Source organism: Thermobia domestica, chromosome 9 (assembly GCF_964235325.1).
Source record: "Thermobia domestica chromosome 9, izTheDome1.hap1.1, whole genome shotgun sequence".
NCBI lineage: Eukaryota > Metazoa > Arthropoda > Insecta > Zygentoma > Lepismatidae > Thermobia > Thermobia domestica.
The window spans coordinates 67,188,542-67,208,379 of NC_137462.1; the positions used below are offsets into that span (position 1 = coordinate 67,188,542).

The 19,838-nt window shown below is 33.2% G+C and overlaps 1 protein-coding gene across 1 annotated transcript in view; it reads right to left on the reverse strand.

Annotated features, from left to right (window-relative positions):
• Positions 1-215: 215 nt before the first annotated feature.
• Positions 216-19,838, reverse strand: part of LOC145660861 (phospholipid-transporting ATPase ABCA3-like) — a 99,560-nt gene continuing 79,937 nt past the window's right edge. Inside the window, exons 19-24 of the mRNA XM_081726287.1 lie at positions 13,931-14,195; positions 12,009-12,111; positions 10,933-11,080; positions 7,190-7,400; positions 3,462-3,678; positions 216-1,170 (exon numbers count right to left, since the gene is read on the reverse strand). Coding sequence (XP_081582413.1) covers positions 907-1,170; positions 3,462-3,678; positions 7,190-7,400; positions 10,933-11,080; positions 12,009-12,111; positions 13,931-14,195 — 1,208 coding nt within the window. The 3' untranslated portion in view covers positions 216-906. The remainder of the gene's footprint in view (positions 1,171-3,461; positions 3,679-7,189; positions 7,401-10,932; positions 11,081-12,008; positions 12,112-13,930; positions 14,196-19,838) is intronic.

The window sequence follows — 19,838 nt, forward strand, 5'->3', positions numbered from 1 at the left end:
TGTTAAATACATTAACAATATATGGAATACAAGTTTGTTCTTTTCCTTTTGTTTCTGACTATAATGACAACTTAAAATAATTACTTCTTAAAAATAATTTTGTTTAGTTTCAAGCGTAGAAGATTGAATGATTTTGAAGCTATTTTATTTACTGAGCTTACAAGTTTCAATACTGAAGGCTTTCTTAATAAAATAATTTATTCCTTCTCCGCGAAATAAAAATTTAACATATACAAGTGTCAATATAAAATCACAAGTGCCAGTTTAGGACAAAATTCCTGTACCACTCACGTAGTATTCTGCGGTTTAAAAAGAGAAATAACATTGAGAAGTTTCACACATCTTTATGGTATCTACAGATATCGTTGGAAAGACTGGGTTGCTGTATAAAACCGTCCCTGAGGAATATTATTATCCTAACTTTATTCCCACTTAATATATTTTTTCCGCTAACTTAATCACAAAAATGTGATAAAGGAGTTCGGCACGAGACAACACCTCTACATATAGACTTCTTGAATTTTTCGATGTGGATTCCAGCCTCTGGTTGAGAAATGGCAAAAGTATGGATACAGAGACATGGTACTTTGACTATTCATGTAATGCTTATTTTATTTACGTAGCATTTGAAAGTGATACATGTCTGCCGGATATTTAAATCACATTAATCTAGGGCTGTAGGGTTGTGGACTAAATATTTGGGAATGAAATATCACCAAATTATTAAGTTCATACTGAATGAAATCGTATTTTAATCGAATACTAATTACAAACCGAGAATGCTCTTCAAATTGTACGTACACAAGTTCTATGAACACAATAATACACATCAAAAAATCCATTTTCTCCTCTCGTTAATTTTTTTTTAAATCAATGCACTCTATTATACATTTTATAGGTGTTTTCTTATTGTGCAATCAGCGTTGCATCATCTTCACGTTGTCCTCTGACTTTTCTGTAAATCGCTTTGGCACTCCTAGTTAGAAGATTTCCTTTGGGTTTTCTCTCTTTTTCCTGATTCCTTGCAAACAACAGAAACACTTGTTCCAAAGTTGTTTCAGAAACAGAATAATCTTCAACTGCTGAATAATCCCTTCTTATCTCTTCCATCGCAGAGAACAACTTCGCCAAAGAAGTATATGGATTTGTTACGTGATAATGTAACACGCCCTGTAAATGTAGCTCTAATTAGATATGTTTATTGCACTAAATGAAAATGATACACAAGAACAATATTTTAGGGTAAGATTGTGACACTAAACAAGTTAAGTGTTCAACAGTTCAACTGATGGAACAATTATAATTTATGGCAAAAGTGTTTAATGTTCCGATTCACTGCTTTGATTAAAAGTGATTTAATTACATGATGAATCATGTTAACAAATTACAGTAATCGGAGTATGAGCGGAAACACTCACACAATCAATAAACAGTTAACTACTAACCGGTAAATTTAGGAAGTGTGGATATATTCGAGAACATAGATTCATTTTTCGAGCAATTTAGATGGATAACAAAAATAAGCCAACACATGACTTTATTGTTGAAATCTAATGTTCTAAAATTATTTAATGTCTACCTAGGTATATGATAAGCACATATTATAATCTACCTAATTAACCATTCGATAAAAGTAAACAAACTTGTTATAACGAGAACAAAGCTAAGATAGCTTTTGCTAATTGAAAACAAACTAAAGTTCCTAACAAACTTACTATAACGAGAACAAAGCTAAGATAACTTTTGCTAATTGAAAACACAAACTAAAGTTCCTATCTTATTAAACATTCGAATTTACCGTGTATTTATCATATCTTATATATTCTTTTAGAAAATGAAGTAGAAACCCAACTACAAGCGTATTCGTTGACATTACAAAAATCCATAATTAAATGTTCTATTTCAGCAATAAATCTGCTCTTATCTTTATGTTGGGTATTTTCATAACATCGAAAATCCTCTTATTTCAGATTTATTATTTCACTTCTCCCAGGATGTTAGTAGAGTACCAGTAATTTATGTACATGTTCAATGATTATGCATTTGTTATTTTCTATAATGCATTGTTGCTATGAAGTCTATTCGAGTACTGCCGTTATACATGAATTCTATATCAAAACTTTATATACAAGGTTCTTTTCACTTTAAAAAAAAATCATAATCTACAAAATAACTAAGTTCTTGCGGCTAATAAGGCCCACCTAAGTATAAATGCTTTATTACTTACATGCATATGATGTAGTAGGCAACAAATTATATGCATTTTATTTGTCAATGTTTTATCTATTTTATGGTATATTTACTTTAACTTAGACATTAAGCTAAATGTATGAAAAACGTATTGAAAGAGAAACATACAAAATGGCCATATTACCCGCACGATAGGTAAATAAAGCCCACCATTTGCAAATTTTACAACCTGGGAGACCACTGAACTCAATTAACACTTCACATTTTTACAGCACTTCAAATACTAATAATAAAACGATATTTAGTAACAATATGGATATGAAATATTAAGGATATAAGTAATCTCCCTTGTGTTATGCAGTTGTTAGTTAAGTTGTTGCAACTTACTTAAATTTAAAGAATAAGCCTGGGCGACACATAATAAACAAATCACCATTCGAAACAAATTTCACATTAACTTTCAACATTGTTTACATTTGATAACACTTGTAGCAAATGAATTCTTCATTATTGGTGTCGACCAAGCCAATTCATTCGTCGTGTACCCATACATCGCACCCTTTACAGCTTCGCATGTCACCAATCTATTCTTTGTCACATAATGAACGATACGACGATACCTCGAACGCTCAGAATCGCATGAAAACGTGCTTAAAATATACCAAAAAACAGTGGCATGAGCCATTAGCATGCATTAAAAATAGAGATTTACATTATGAAAAACACCAACGTAGAACTCGAACTTGCGAACCCCCATAGTCAAAAACTAGGCCCAAACACGATATATCGCCCTACTTCAGAGGCTCGCACTGGCCAAGAAAGAATAACAAACTAATTCACATTCAAGTTGCCGCAGAAAAAAATTGAACTTATTTTGCCCCCCTAAATTATATCAATATATGGAAACTGGAATCTTGATGCTTCAATACTCCCAGTATTCTGTCTAAGCATGTACAAGAAGATGATGTCTCTCTCTAGCAGGCATTGTGTGAGTAATAGCTACTTGTGATGTAGTCATATTTCTCTTACAGTGATTCTAACCTATAAAATTTTGCACTGGGCCTTATTTCGCTCCGGGCCTTGTTTGTCGCAAGTATCTTATAGATATGGTCTATGGTCTTCGGTGTTGATAAAAGACATAATCAATCTTTTAAAATAGTATCATTATAATTAGTAAACTGGCACCAATTACATCAAATAAGAAAAAAATGACTAAACTAAAGGATACCATATAAATAAGATCTTTAAAAAAAAATAATCAGTTGAATTACCTGGCGTTCATCTTTCAATATACAAGGTTGAAGTTGTCTTTCAACAGTACGGCTTAAGTTTTCTAAATCGTCTTTCTGAATGGATGATTTCACCTTTATTAAAATAGTATATCCTTGACAAAATTTTGATTTCAAATGCTGGATGCTACCAAAACACACAAACTGTCCATTTACCATAATACCAACTTTATTACATAATGCTTCACATTCTTCCATGCTGAAAAATAAATCAATATCATTGTATCAATAATTACATGCAAAATTTGCGTAAATTTTCGGTACCATAGACTGTTAATTCATCTTATATGAAACTATGTTTTCCTAATGTTTTAATACATAACTGTAATACAATTATGAATTAAAAGTGTTTTGCTTTGGACAGATTTTATTTTCAATTAAGGGAAAACGTTGAAAGCACTAACGTATTTGAAATAGTTATAACTACACCTTGTGCCTCGTGTCACATCTGCAGAGCTTTGGAATGCGGTAAACAAATATCGTATATAGTAGCGTACCGGTATATAATTTCATCGTTGAGTCATATTATTGAAAATAATGTACTTGTATTTACAATCTGTTGCTGCTCTGCTCTAGTAGGGTTTCTATCGCAGTTCTTCGTAGCATGACGGCTTACGAGAGTTCTTGCACAACGTTAATGGAACTTCACACAAAGGAATGCATATAAGGTAAGTACATTCGCTTTATTTGGCCTGTATTGATTCACCACACAAATCTTGCGATCTGTAAAAAATTATGTAGGTAAACGAAGCGCAGGTCCGGCGATAGAATAGATGTGTTTTGCCCTTCAGACGACTCACTGAATTTATTTTTATCCGAATACAACTTGAAACTTAATAGTAATAAAATGTATACATACAAGATATGAGTAATAACAATAAATAATCTGAAATAGAAATTTGGATTAACGCAAATATTGGTTCAAATTATCAGAATAATAACATTTTCCAAGCATCCACTGAATAGCGATTAGAATATAACAAATATTTGTAAATTTCATAATTTAATTGCAAAATTTCTTTGTTTTCAGCTTCAACAGTTTTCTTGCAGAACTTTCGTCGGATGAACCAATCATCATGCACGAACTTCATGAAATAAGTAAATTTTCTGTATTAGTACTATGTATTTAGGTGGGTAGTGATATCCAAAGATAAATATGTGTTATAGTAGTAGGTAATGTTTTCACTAAGTAGTAGTATTGTATACATCGCATAGGTTTTTTGACTTCAGCTTTATATCTTGCTGGATATTATTATTAATTGTTGTATCTTTATTAAGTATTTAATATAGGAAACCTTTTGTACAATTTTATTATTTACTTTTATGAATATTTCCATACATTTAATACTGAACGTTATGTATATTATTACTTTGTATCTCTTATTTTCGTAGTGTTTTACTTTATATTTTTTATTATTACTTCATAAAATGACTAAGTAACGACTACGTAACAATTTTATGAAATAACGTGAAGCACCAATTTTGGGTGCTATTAAACAAACTAGATAGTTCACGATCTTGATAAAACAATTTTGAGTCAACCTAATTATAGTTCATCTGGGATTATAATAAAATCGTTAAAGACCCGAAAGATATTGTTGTCAAGCTGTCCGATGTTTATTTTGGAACAAATATGATGGCTACAGATAATCTATGTATTCTTAGATGTGCTTATAAGGAAGAAATAATGTCCGTATTCTTAAAACTTTTATATTATAGTAAACATATTTTTCATCACAAAATAAACACCGTTCATTAAAAAAAAAATCATCTGGAATATTTATTTTTATCTATATAAATAAAAATAAATGTGACTGACGATGTTGATTTGCTAACTCCTGCTAGACCGTTACACTGATTTTAATTATTTTTGGTACATACGTGGACTTTGGCCTAACAGGATTTTACAAGATTTTCAACAATGAGAGGTGAAGGGATGAAGGAGTTGATGAAAATATAATTGGAAACGACGATATTAGTGTTCAATCCATTAGTTTCGGGTGTCTGAAATGAATGTTGACACTTCTGATGTCATTGAAATTCAATTTTAACCCCCATAGGCATGGAAGTGAGAAGTAAGGTGGAAAATTCGTCATCTAAAATAATCGAAAACGACCGATAGTAGTGTCCAATCTATAATTTTCGGTGTCGTTAGGACGAATAGAGATATTACCCGATGCCGTTAAAGTTCATGTGTATCCTGATGGGAAATAAGTTCATATAATTTTCATAAACCTTTTCTCTTAACGCGAAGAACAGAAATGAAAATGAAATGAAATCTTTGAGTTTTACGGTCCCACGGTTATGCCGGTTAAGCTAAAGGAGATGGTGATGATGAGTAATGAATCAAATGGTGGAATGAAGAAAGTGGGAGGAAACGGGAGAACCCCGAGGAAACCCACGCTCACGGTGTTTGTTCACCACAAAGTTCACTTGGTGGGGGCTGGGAAGTGAACTTTGTGGTGGAAGAACAGGTATTTCAGTTAATAGTTAATATTGTTTACACTAATTTAAAGATATGATTTTCATGAACAAATTACGTAAATAGCTTTTTGTATCTCACCGAGCAACATTCGGTCTCAGTTATTCTTAAACTTTGACACGAATAAGCATGATTGTAAACTTTAGTCTGAAAACGGATGTAACAATTTCACGCATTTCCCTGTGAATCCATTTATGGAGAATCGGAATTATAGATTTAGCTTCGACTTTCGGAAACATCATTTAGTGACACCGTCTCAATCGTATCTGAAGATTGTCTAAAAAGGTTTATATGATACTTGACATACTCGTGTTTGGATGCAAGAAAGCGATTTAGTTAGTTTCGATGATGGGGAATCTCATTTCGGGAAGCCTGATAAAATACCTTATTGGAATACTCAAATATTGCTTCTAACTGATTCTATGGAATTTCATGAAGTTTAATGTCATCCAATCCCTGGCTTTTAGGTATTAGCTAGATTTCTACTTTGGAAAAATTCACTTAAGAGTGTCAGTGAGATAATAATAATAATAATAATAATAATAATAATAATAATAATAATAATAATAATAATAATAATAATAATAATAATAATAATAATAATAATAATAATATCTTATTCGACTACTTGTATTTTAACTTGAAGAGGGTTCTAACGATTTTTACTGCTTTGGAGATTTTCAAAAGTGAGCAAGAGATTTAATATGTTCTTACTTCAGAGAAACTCGTTTAGAACGTCTGTAGAAAATCTTGTTCAGGAGTCCCCCAAGTCTTATCATGAAAAGGGAATATTTTCATTGAATTGGCAAAAGAAAACCGTTTTGAAATATGATAGAAGATATTTAGTAAGGAAGGGCGCCGATTTCTCTGTAAATTTGGGGGGTCAGATTCAGATGCAGAAAGCATATATGAGGATTTTAAGACAAATTGCATTCCAATTATGCTAAATTTATAAATTTGTAAATTTATAAATAAAATGAGGGGGCCCTCATGAGCTTTGGGGGAGCCCGGACCCCCTCAGCCTCCCAAGGATCGGCCCCCTTGTTAGTAAGCTCTTCATTTGCGAAAGATTATTCATGGTGAATAAATTTAACTATCTGTTTATTATGACAAAACCAATTTAAATTTGATCTTGACAAAAATCTCTTCGGAAAAAAACAAAACATCTCTTCTCAACATAACACTTTAAACCTTACTAAGCAAGGTTCACTTTTCCAACTATTGTTACCTGTGTGAACTGAGAACAATTGACTGTCCTGCCTTCTGTCTTTGCTGAAGGGTATTCCACAAATGTCTTCTAGCAGCAGGATCTACTCCGCTCGTGGGTTCGTCAAGGAACACCATTGGTGGGTCTCCAATTAATGCCATGGCGGTACTTAGTTTCCGCCTATTTCCAAGATTATATGAACCACATTCTCTGTCACCATAGTTTCTCAGCCCTAATTAAGAAGAAAATATAATATATTACGTCATATCTTTTGTTTGGAAACTTTTATAAAGTAATGTATTAATAGCATATAATCACACACAAGTTACAAAACTCGAAATGGGCTTTCTTCCAGAACTTGATAACCGAGTAACAAGAGTAAAAAAGTTTAGAGCTACACACTTCATAGTATCACAACATGGAACCTCTACCACCGAGTCAATGCGATTATGATATTAATCATCTCATAAAATGCCGCATCTCAAAAGTCAATAGTAAAGAACTTAGAATTTTAATTGTTTTAGGTATCTCAAATACAGGGTGGCCCAAAAGTAGGTACATAGCACCGTACTGATCAGCTCATTGTATTTTATATCGCTTCTTATTGTTATCCATCAGGCAGACTTAGTTTATTATTTTTTCTTAATGTCCATTTACTTATACCTTAAGCTCGGAACAGCTGAAGCAAATACACCCATAAACTAGAATATTATATTTGATCACTGTGGGGGTGTATACCTACTTGTGGGCCACCCTGTATATTTTAAACCAAATCAACATTGTGATGTATCTCAAGATACGACACTGATCAGGCAAAACCTTAAAGAAAATGCAATTACGTGCAGACGTATTTCAGTCACGGCAAACAAGATTTATCAACGTTGCAGTTCAACAATATTATCTGTAAACTGAAGTGATAAGGGTAAAAAAAAAAAAAAGCATATCTACTGTTGAAACGCATTTTACTCAAAGATTTTATACACTAAAGTCCACTATTTGACACGCAACAGAAAACTATACTTTACTAGTTTTTTAAGATCGACCTGTTGATTAAAAGGCAAGATAGTACAATGATCATTGTAAAATCAAATGAATCGTATTCTGCCGTAACCAAGAAGATTATACAGATTGCTTCAGTGGTGAAATTACAGTGGCCCTCAAAAGGTAAGTGATACAAAGGAGAGCATAGGTGACACGTCCATTTCATTGGATAAAGATTACTCTTGTTTATGTTTGTGAATAAAAGTAAGGAATCCAATGGAAATGATAACGTTTTATTCAGCAACAGAAGTACGCTTAAAATATGTGGCTGATATCGGTGACTGCTGTAAGAAAGGAACATTTCAGTCTTGCAGAAAATGTCAAACACTTTTAGGTTGGAACCACTTCAATTACGATCCAGGATGCACTCACCATGTGAAGTGTCATATGAGGATTTTGAATGATGCAGAAGCCAATCAACACGACAGGAACAGACAGACCTTAACAGTTAAAAAAGATGACGTGCTTGCGAAAATTATTTCAATGTCTCCTGAGGACTTCGGTGTTGAATGTTTGCGCAAAAAGAAAAAAAAACTAAATTAAAAAATAAAGTAAAGCAAATAATACAGGTACTAATCCCAAAGGAAAAAGGATCTATGGAAGAAATGAACAAAAAGTTACGCAACCAAGAATTCGAATACGTACAGTTACAGGAAAACATGTTGCTAGGCAAAGAGTTCTGAAATATCCATATGCCGGTTGTTAAAGAAAAAAAGACGGTATTTTAAGTTGAAAACAGACAAAAAGGCACGAAGAACTTTTACATGAGTTCTATGATATTAGCAACTTAGTTTAGGCAACTTACTGCAAAAGGGGTTTAGAAGTAAATGCAGAGAAAACTAAATACATGGAAATCCTTCGGGATCGTAATACAGCTAATTATGGTTGCGTTAAAATATCGAATAATACTTTAGATAAAGTGGATACTTTCAAATATCTAGGATCAATATTAACAGACAAAAAACATATTCAGAAAAAAATAAATGTCCACTAAAAGCAGGGAATTCGTGTTATTATTCAGTTCAAAATCTCTTGTTGTCGCGAATGCTGTCGAGGAATTTGAAGCTTAAAATATATAAAACGATAATCATGCCTATTGTTCTGTATGGTTGCGAAACACGGTCTCTTACTCTGAGGAAAGAACATAGACTGAAAGTATTTGAGAACAAAATCCTGAGACGCATATTCGGACCCAAGAGGAACGGGAATGGGGAATGGCGGAAATTTCATAACGAGCAACTACATGTTACCAAAGATTGTTAGGGTCATCAAATCTAGGAGGCTCAGGTGGGCAGGTCATATACTCAGAATGGAAGAAAGTAGGAACGCTTTCAAAATCTTAACTGGAAATCCAACCGGAAAACGACTATTAGGAAGACCTAGGCGCAGATGGGAGGACAATATTAAGATGGATCTCGCAGAAATAGAAATACAAAGTAGAAACTAGATCCAGTTGGCTAAGGATAGAAGTCAGTGGAGAGGTTTTGTGAACGTGGCATTGAACCTTCGGGTTAGATAGGCCTTAGAGTTAGAGTTAGTTAATTAGCACTTGCAAAGAAATTCATCAGGCGCCACGTGGAAGTGTTGCAGTCTACCATCAAAGGAGCACCCAGACGGAATAAAACAATATTTTACTATTTGACCGTGAACAGAATGAGGTTGAAAGTTTATGAGAAAATGTTTCTTCATATTTTTGATGTTAGTGACTGCTGTGTTCGCACCACACTCAAGAAAATGAGAGACACTGGCATTGTTGAAAAGGAGGAGAGAGGTGGACGATACAAACAAAGCAGATGGACAAAAAACAGGATAACAATTTTAAAGCATAGTAATAACTTTCCTGGACTAGAGCCACACTATTGTTGGAAAGATTCTTCAAAAGAATATTTAATCCAAATGTCTATGTCAAGAAAATGTGGAAATGTACAACGAATGCAAATCTTCGCGGAAAGTTTTGTTTCAGACGTACAGTAGAGTTTCTGACTAAAGAATCTTGCATTTCATTGTTCGAAGGGAGACCAATGTAGTCTTTGCATCATCTATCATGAATCTAAGGAAACCCTGACAGATGACCTAAAAACAAATGTAACATACATATATATATATATATATATATATATATATATATATATATATATATATATATATATATATATATATATATATATATATATATATATATATATACCCTAGGAAACGAGTCAGAGAACTTAAGGAACAAAGTAAAAACAATAGTCTAATGCATGAACGTCGGAAAGCATGTCAATTGCTTTATTTAATTATGAATGATTAAAACGCTTAGAGTTTATCATTAAATGTAGGTAAATGCGTAAATGCTTGCATCTAATCGATGAATAATCACTGTAATCTTCTAAGTATACTAGCATCTATTTCACATTTTAGAATAAGCAAATTATAATTATCTTCTGACACAAAGAATATCTCTAAATTATCTAATTATTTCAGTAACTGGGAAAAGATACATTTAAGTTCAACTATATCAGAAAAAAGCGCATAGGCATTTGCTAAATTTGTGATCGATATTATTTAGAAATCGGCATTAACGGAACACAATTGCAACGGATTAATGGATGTAAAATGTTTGTAAAAGCTTTCTTTTGCTTCTTCTTTAAAATAGATATAAATGAGATATGACTTTATATCTGAATCCATCAATATGTATCGATTTAGGTTACAGCAAAGCAAAAATAAGATGTTCATACCTACTGCATCAACCCATTTATTAACTTCTTGTTCAACATCACTCTCTGGAACACCTCTCAGAGAAGCAAATAATCTTAACATCTCTCTTCCTGGAAGAGCTTCTATGAAAGCATCAGTTTGAGGGCAGTATCCTATTTGTTCCAAGAACTATAAAAAAGTTACATAATGTGTAATATGTACATAACTGAGATTTTATTAATTACTATAACTATCTTTAAATATCTATTTTCACCACAGCGATATTTTTTTCGTAACATTTATTTACACTTGATGTTCAACTAGACCACATCTTCCTTTTTCCTAATGTTTCAAAAATTATACAAAATATATTTTACCAATTAATGATAATTCAGTTAACCAAAATTTAAGCTTAACTCAATAGGGTTGTGTCAATGAAGAGCTAAAAGCCTCCCACATATACACATTTAACTAGGCGGACTATGGTTCCTACCTCTAAGTTCAAGTAGTACCCATATTGCTTCACGATACGGAGTCACCACAGAAATTTATATTCCTCCATCATTACGAATAGAATCCCGTACCAAAGTCAGCCTCATTATCAATTTTACATCGCGATAGCGTTAATTATGATAGCTTATTAGGTCAAATTAGTACTAATTTCTTTATAAACACTAACAGCAAGCATTAGTTTCTTTATTTATTTACGAACATAATTTCAGATACAGCTGAGCACCAGTTTACACTGAAATATCTAAAAAATCTATGAGATGATAACATAAGATGATATTATTATTATTATTATTATTATTATTAATAATAATAATAATAATAATAATAATAATAATAATAATAATAATAATAATAATAATAATAATGTGAAAGTAATAATAAGAAAGATTGACAATAGCTGACCAGAGTTTATCCATTAAAATGACGTCATTGTGGAGAATTTTATGTAGTTTCAGAATTAAATAAATCTACGGGTGTATGTGATATTTCCTTGTATAACTTAGGAAGCCTGAAGAATAGAAAGCGTTCAACTATTGACGGTCTAGATCGTACTAAATGAACAAAATGTGTGTTACGAGTTTGTCTGAATGGAATTTAGAAATACAATTCTGACAGTAATGTTTCGGATTTGAGCTGGCCAAGAGTGAATTTGTACAGATATTTTGAGATCATTGATTTTATGACGACTGTCAGGTAGTTGAATATGACTACAGACAGGGAACTTTTAAAATAATAACGAATAAACAAAAAGTATTTCAAAGTTAATGGCAAAAATACGAAGTTTTGATATGGAATTAATAATGTAAAAGTTCAATAATGCTGTCCTGAGTTAATAAAATTTAAAATATCGTGTTGTACAAATGGAATACGAAAGCTTCTTTGTATTTTTAAAGCTATTCAAACTAATAGTTGTTAATCAACAATCATTTACTAGAAACGATATTGTATTAAACTCTTGAGCGCTACAGTTCATGAATAAGTTCGACAACTAACTGATGCGTGATCATCTTACTGATTTTTAACGCCATTACCTCTAGCTTTCTAGACCACAATTCTCTTAATCCAAATAGCTCCCAAATTCATTGACCGATGAATCTAAAATCTCTTTTCGCACAGAGGCTATATTTATTTATTTATTTAGTCTTATTTTACATGGCGTAGTTAAGGCTAATCATGCCTTGTCTCCCACTTGACCATGCAATGATCAATATTAATATTACAATAACAAGTACTTATAAAATAATAATTGAAAAAGCACTTATTGAAATGACAAAGATTATACTCCAATCATATACACACACACACACACAATATATATATATATATATATATATATATATATATATATATATATATATATATATATATATATATATATATATATATATATATATATATATAGATAGATAGATATAGGGGGCGCGGTGGCTCAGTGGTAGAGCGTTTACCTCCGGTGCTTGGGGTCCCTGGTTCGATCCCAGCTCGCGGCGTGTTGACTTTGTGGTGGACAAACACCGTGCTCGTGGGTTTTCTCGGGGTTCTCCCGTTTCCTCCCACTTTCTTCATTCCACCATTTCACTCATTTCTCATTATCACCGTCTCCTTTAGCCTAACCGGCATAACCGTGGGACGTGAAACTTAAAGATTTCATTTCATTTATATATATATAGATATAGATATATAGGGTGTTCTAAAAATGTCGCCAACGGACAGTAGAGCAGTATTCTATAGGCCAAAATCAAGTGAAATGTTATTTGACAGTATGCACTCCGGAGCTTCCTTCAGCCGCTGTGGGGAATCAAAATTTCCCAATGTGGCAATGTCACAGATTAACTTAGAGCCATTAGCATTACTCTATGAATACAACAAGCAGTTGAATCGATTGCTACACTAATAATTGATGCTTCTGTCAATTAATATCGACTTTAGCTGCCATCTGGAGAGAATCGATATAACTATTTGATAGATTGGTAGATCTTATATATGGTTTTTTATTTGCGGCGTTGCCACATAGTGCAATTTGTGTCTCCAGGTGAGGACTCGAGAGGTATAAAAATGTATATATTTTTCTGCTTTTGACTTATAGAATAATACTCTGTGGTTTTTGGGCACCATTTTTAGAACACTCGATATAAATTATATAAACACATAATATATACAGATACATTTAGTGGAATACGAGAAACAAATAAAAAGTAAGAAGAATAAAAACCAGCAATTTTGTCCGATACCAGTAAGTCTCGAGAGATTCATGGATGGTCTGCTCAACCGACTTCTTGAATAGAATGATGGACTGAGATTGTCGTATGGATGGAAGATCATTCCAGGCACGGATAATGGATGCAAAGAACGATTTCGAGTAATATTTCGATGAGTGTAGGGGAAGTGAAAGGGGTTTATATAAGATGGAAGTATATAAAACGGGATATAATTTCTCAGTGTGATCCAAACTATTATTCGGACGCAAGAAGTACGAACCTTAACCACTTTGCTTTAAAAAGACACTAACTCTCAAATAGTTTTTACGTGTTGGATATACTTCTATACTGTTGTTTGTTATTAATTAAGTCCCATTGCATAAGATATGCATTTCCTGAAGTTGGATCTAAGTCTCCTGTGAGCATTCGAAATGTTGTTGTTTTACCAGCGCCGTTGACTCCTAAAAGACCAAAACATTCTCCATAACCAACTCCATATTGTAATCCTCGAACAGCTGAAAACTTCTTGAAATTTTTCTTCAAATCTTCAATCAATAAAACATCAGAATTGGAACGCAAGTTTTCCGGAAGACCTAAAAAATGAAATCAGAATGTCTAATGAAGTTTATTATTTTTCACGATACATTAAAAAATTAATATATTCTCTGTACACTATTTTTAATGTCTAATATATTATCCATTCCTTTGTTAATAACAGTAACTTTATTGCACAAACCACTGCTTCAAAACAGCTATAAAACTCTCAATATTAACTGCACAATAGTGCAGTCAAAGAGTAGATCCAAAGTAATCTAATACTTTAGCTAATATTAATTTAAAACTAAAAGCTTAGGGTTACTTTATGTGCAATAAAACTTGAATCGAAAATCATGATCTATATTTTATAATTTTACTTTAAAGCATGTAAATAAGATTAGAAACTAAAGAACGGAACTAAAATTGCTTCCTGTGCAGTACACAAATGTATATTTTCTCACATTCGTTTTCTTACCGAACAAGGAGGACCCTAAACTTTTTCGTGAGTTACACCGCAAAACAAGATGATCTTGAGTGGGTCGCTCATATAATTCTCGTAGGCATATGGATCTTGTGTCCTCCAGATAATAACATTACGTTTGTTTACTCTTTCGAAAAGTGTAAGGTGGCTTCATCATTGAACACTGTCGGATTTCATTAGTCTGATTACACTAGGATAGAGACGCTCAGCTATATAAACACTCACTGGTTAGTGGCCTGATTACTTCCGCTCATAAATACAATCTCTTCCCTTAAAATTAGATTTCTATTTACATATTGTTTGCTCATTACGTGAACTTTCGCCAAACACTCTTCGGAAATTATTTTAGAAACTAATAACCAGTGGCGGCGATTGGGCGTAAAAAGTAGAGGGTAGGACATGATCTGAATATTTGTATATCAATGTTAGTTTTCCTGGTTGATTCTAACATTTTGTTTGACGAAAGGTTGTATAACTAATAGGATACTATATTTTTCAGTTAAAATACCGTATATCGTATTTCATACATTATTAAGTAAATTGACAAGAACAACGCAAGTAGGTACTAGTCCTTTGTACTCTTAAACAACGAAAGTGTAAGAAGAGACTTGATTCCTTGGTCATGAACATCTTAAAATTCTGTCTGGAAAACTGTATGATCAGATTACTTAATAACAAATTTTCAAAACAAATAAATAGAAAGGATAATATTAATCCTAGGAATGAATAATGAGGCTTGATTTGGAGGAGTTATATTAAAACTAGAGATTAATGAACAACTTATATTTTTAATTCCACACATTCTAATAAATGTATGTTATTACCCTTAGAAAATGAAAGACAGTAAACACTATAAGCAAATGCTACGACATAATAAAAACGCAATTGCAATATTAATTGCTTTGAATTGCAATTAAAACGCAATTCCTTTAATAACAATACGTACTCACGCAACGACAAATATTGTACGGGCACCAGTTTTTTTTCTATGAACCAGTAACACGTACAAAAGTTTTACATTTACAAATGAAGCTATATACATTAAGGAGTCACTTCAAAAAAGTGGGGGAAAACTGCCCTCTCTTGCTCCCCTAATAGCCGCCCATGCTAATAACAAATTGGTTGACGAGAAAATCGAGGATACAAAACGAGTGCTTGTCTTCGCTTGCAGCCACTTGCTTTCATATCAAACAAAGCAGTTTTAGTAAATAAAGTAATTTTACTTGTCACTTAATTTTTCCTCTTTTTCTCTTCTATTTTTATTAAGCTTCTATTGATATTGATTTATGTATCTGGATGTTATTAAATATAAGTTATTAATATTTCTAATAGAGAAAATCCAAAAAATAATTAATTGCTTATTTTTAACTCTTTATCTCAAAATTATATTTCAGACGTAGCTCTATATAATAATTTAGAGAAACTATTACATGATTTATCAAAATTTTAAAATTTCCGACTTTCGAGAAATTCAATGACGTTATTTATCAACTTACATTTTCTTAAGAATATTGTTTTGTTTATTGTGGGAGTTACGTTTAACTCTGAATCTTAAAAAGCAGAGCGTTTAGACGAAATATCTTACTTATTATCTGTTTATGTACGGCATTATTCTCTTTGAAACATCACAAAACGGTAAGATTTAAAGTTTAATTTGAACGAGGAGGGAAGTGAAAAAATTAATATGGAAAAGATTAAAGTGGGCAATAACTTCCAAAGTGTAGATGTTAAAAATATGAAATTAAAGGAAATGATTACTTATGTCTAGCTGCAACAAAAAATTCTATATGTTTCAATATGAGAGAAGAAATAACAGACGTATTTAGTCTAGGAATTAATTCGTGCGGGTGGACAAGAGATGGCGCAACGAACGGAGCGTCCCACAGTTCCGTGTATCCACACATGTGTTGCAAACCCCTGTCATCGTGTATCGTTCGTAGTATAGGGCAGTGGATTAAAGCGTCAACAACACCAGTTTGTAGTTAAGTGAACATGGCACAATTTGTGCCTGATAAAGTGTTTTTGCGGGGTGTCCTGCTGCATTACTTTAACATGCAGAAAAGTGCGACTGAAAGTCATCGTATTTTGGTGGAAGTGTATGGTGACCATGCTCTAGCTGAGCGAACGTGTCAGAAGTGGTTTGCACGGTTTAGAAGTGGTGATTTCGGCTTGACAGACCAAGAGCGAGCTGGACAGCCAAAAAAATTTCAAGACGAAGAATTGACAGCATTGCTCGAGCAGGATTCATGTCAAACGCAGGAACAACTTGCAGCAGCATTAGGCGTTGATCAAACAACAGTCTCCAAACGCTTGAAAGCCATGGGAATGATTCAAAAGATGTCACATTGGGTTCCACATGAATTGAAAGACAGAGACGTTGAAAGACGAAAAACCATTTGCGAATTGCTGCTTCAACGACAGAGCAGAAAGGGGTTTCTACATCGAATTATTACGGGTGATGAGAAGTAGATCCATTACGAGAACCCTAAACGAAAAAAGGCCTGGGTGAAACCAGGTGAACCAGGTCCATCACAACCAAAACGAGATATTCACTGTGCAAAGGTTATGCTGTGCATATGGTGGGATATGAAAGGTGTGGTGTACTATGAGCTGCTGCAACCGGGTGAAACTATGAATGGAGAACGTTATCGACGACAATTAATGCGTTTGAAGCAAGCTCTGGCCAGAACACGACCAGAATGGGAGAACAGACATGATAAACTTATTGTTCAACATGATAACGCTCGCCCACATGTCGCAAAACCGGTCAAAACCTATTTAGAAAATGTCGGATGGGAAGTTTTACCCCACCCGCCGTATTCACCAGACGTTGCTCCTTCGGACTACTACTTGTTCGATTGCATGAACAACGATTTGATTGGACAGCGGTTTACTTCTTCAGAAGATATCGAAACATGGCTCTCTGACTGGATCGCTTCCAAGGATGAGGACTTCTTTCGCCACGGAATCCGTACATTGCCTGACAGATGGGCGAAAGTGGTGGCTAGCGATGGACAATATTTTTCTTAAGGTATTTATGTATTTTGTGTTTGTACTACAGCTTCAATGTGTGCGTACCAACCGCACGAATTAATTCCTCGACCAAATATTATGGTAGGCTGGAGCGCATTAGGAAGGTACACCTTGGTATTTAAAAATAAAATGGCGTTGTATCTAAATTAGTAAACTTTCAATGAATTCATTTTATCTGTATCTGAATCCATGATATGAACACAAATAAAACTAGACTAGAGGACGAAGCCTGAGAAAGTGTATACTAGTAATAACAAGCAAAGATAGGGAAACAATAGATAAAATAGATGAAAGAAGTGATAAACATTGTAATGAAAATAAAAGCACTGAAGTAGCATTACTAGTAATAACACTGAACATATTGCAACAAGAAATGATGATCGACAGACCAGCAATTCTACTTTATATGAAGAAACAAGAAGTAATTTAGAAAATTCTCATACAAGATGGTATGGCGTAATTAAGAAGCACTGTACAGTAATGTGGAAAAGGATTGCCCGAGATAGATACGTAGTTCGGTTCACTATGGTTGGTGATTTATGATCATATATTTTAATCCTGCGACGATATCAACAATAGAAAACAAACATCTGAATTTTAAGGATGGAATTATATTATTGTTATGGTAATATGAAATTAATAATTGAACTCCCTCGTGGCTAAGGCGTTAGTATACGCGCTTTTGGCGTGGTCCGACCCGGGTTCGATTATCGGCTACAGCTCTTGTGGTTCGGATATCACGTTAAATTGTAGGTTACGTCTCATACAGCCTCGCTGCTGAAAGGAACGCTAAAATTATTTTTTTTTTTGAAAAATATGAAATTAATATTTCTTATATATGAGTTGTCTGAAACCAGATCGAACTAACATTTTTTTCGTGCTGTAGGAAATTGGCCTTTATGGAAACAGTAACTACTTGACATGAACTGCTATCATTCGTTGAGAAATGGGCTTTAGGTGATTGTTCGCGTCAATTTCTACACTTGGTTTGTTGTGACATAAGGTTCAGTGTGAAATACGTGAAAGACAATTGATTTCATACTTAAATTCAGAAATCGGCGAAAACATAGTTAGTGCACTCTGGTTTCAGACAGCTCAAATAATAATAGTATCACTGAATCAAATTATTCTTATTATTTTTTTCCATGTTCTACGAAATAACAGAAGCAAACCATTTGTATATATAATATTTGTTTTTGACAGTAGTTCTTGTCAAGTTGCCACTGTTTCCATAAGGGCTAATTTACATAAGCATGAAAGTGTATGCTTTGTTCGGTCTGGCTTCAGGTAGCTCATATATGAATATGGCTTTATCATCAGAAGGTTCGACATTAGCTCTTATGAAGAACATCTTGATCACACTTGAATTAGTTAATGCAAAAGAGACTTCAGTCACCAAAATGGTGAAATTGAGTTAACATCGGAGTTTTTCGTATTGGGTACAGCTATGTTTCTTTGCATAAAGAACTTCAGTTTCATTGGTCTAACGTTTTATAAACATATGTCAACTTCGATTATTCTAAGCAGTATGGGCTTGAGTCAAAAACTGAAGCCCCTTCTGCATGGAGAATTATATTTGTTCTATATGCAGGGCCGGATTAAGGGAAGGACTTAGGGGGGTATAGCCCTAGGCCACTAGGTTGACAGGAGCTTCTACTCTGATCAAAACCTCAACTGGCTATCTACAAAGAATCATAAAGATTTAATCATAATCATAAAATAAAATATCACCAAAAATATCAAACACAGAAATGTATTAGGTGAAGTCAGCAGGGGCCACATAATTTTTCTAGCCCTGAGTCTCCAGATGGGATTGATCCAGCCCTGTCTATATGTTAGTGGCAATAGCTATTGATTTCGTCTCATTCGGTTGGTTGACCTGCAACATGTGAACTTGACAAACAACATCTTAACACAGTTTTGTGTTTTAAAAAAAAGAGCAACGAATTAATAATTAAACAAAAAGTACATGCATATAGGGCTTTGTCAATACTTTACGTACATGCAAGAAAGGCTTCAGTCCACAACGAAAACTATTTTGTTTTTATCATGAAAATATGCATAAAAATGTTCTTTTTTTATACAGCATTCGATTAATATACAGTAATTTCTATGTAGGGCCTACACGAAAAAAAATGTTCATTTTAATTTTTATTAGTTTCAAAACCAATATTTTTCTTATTTT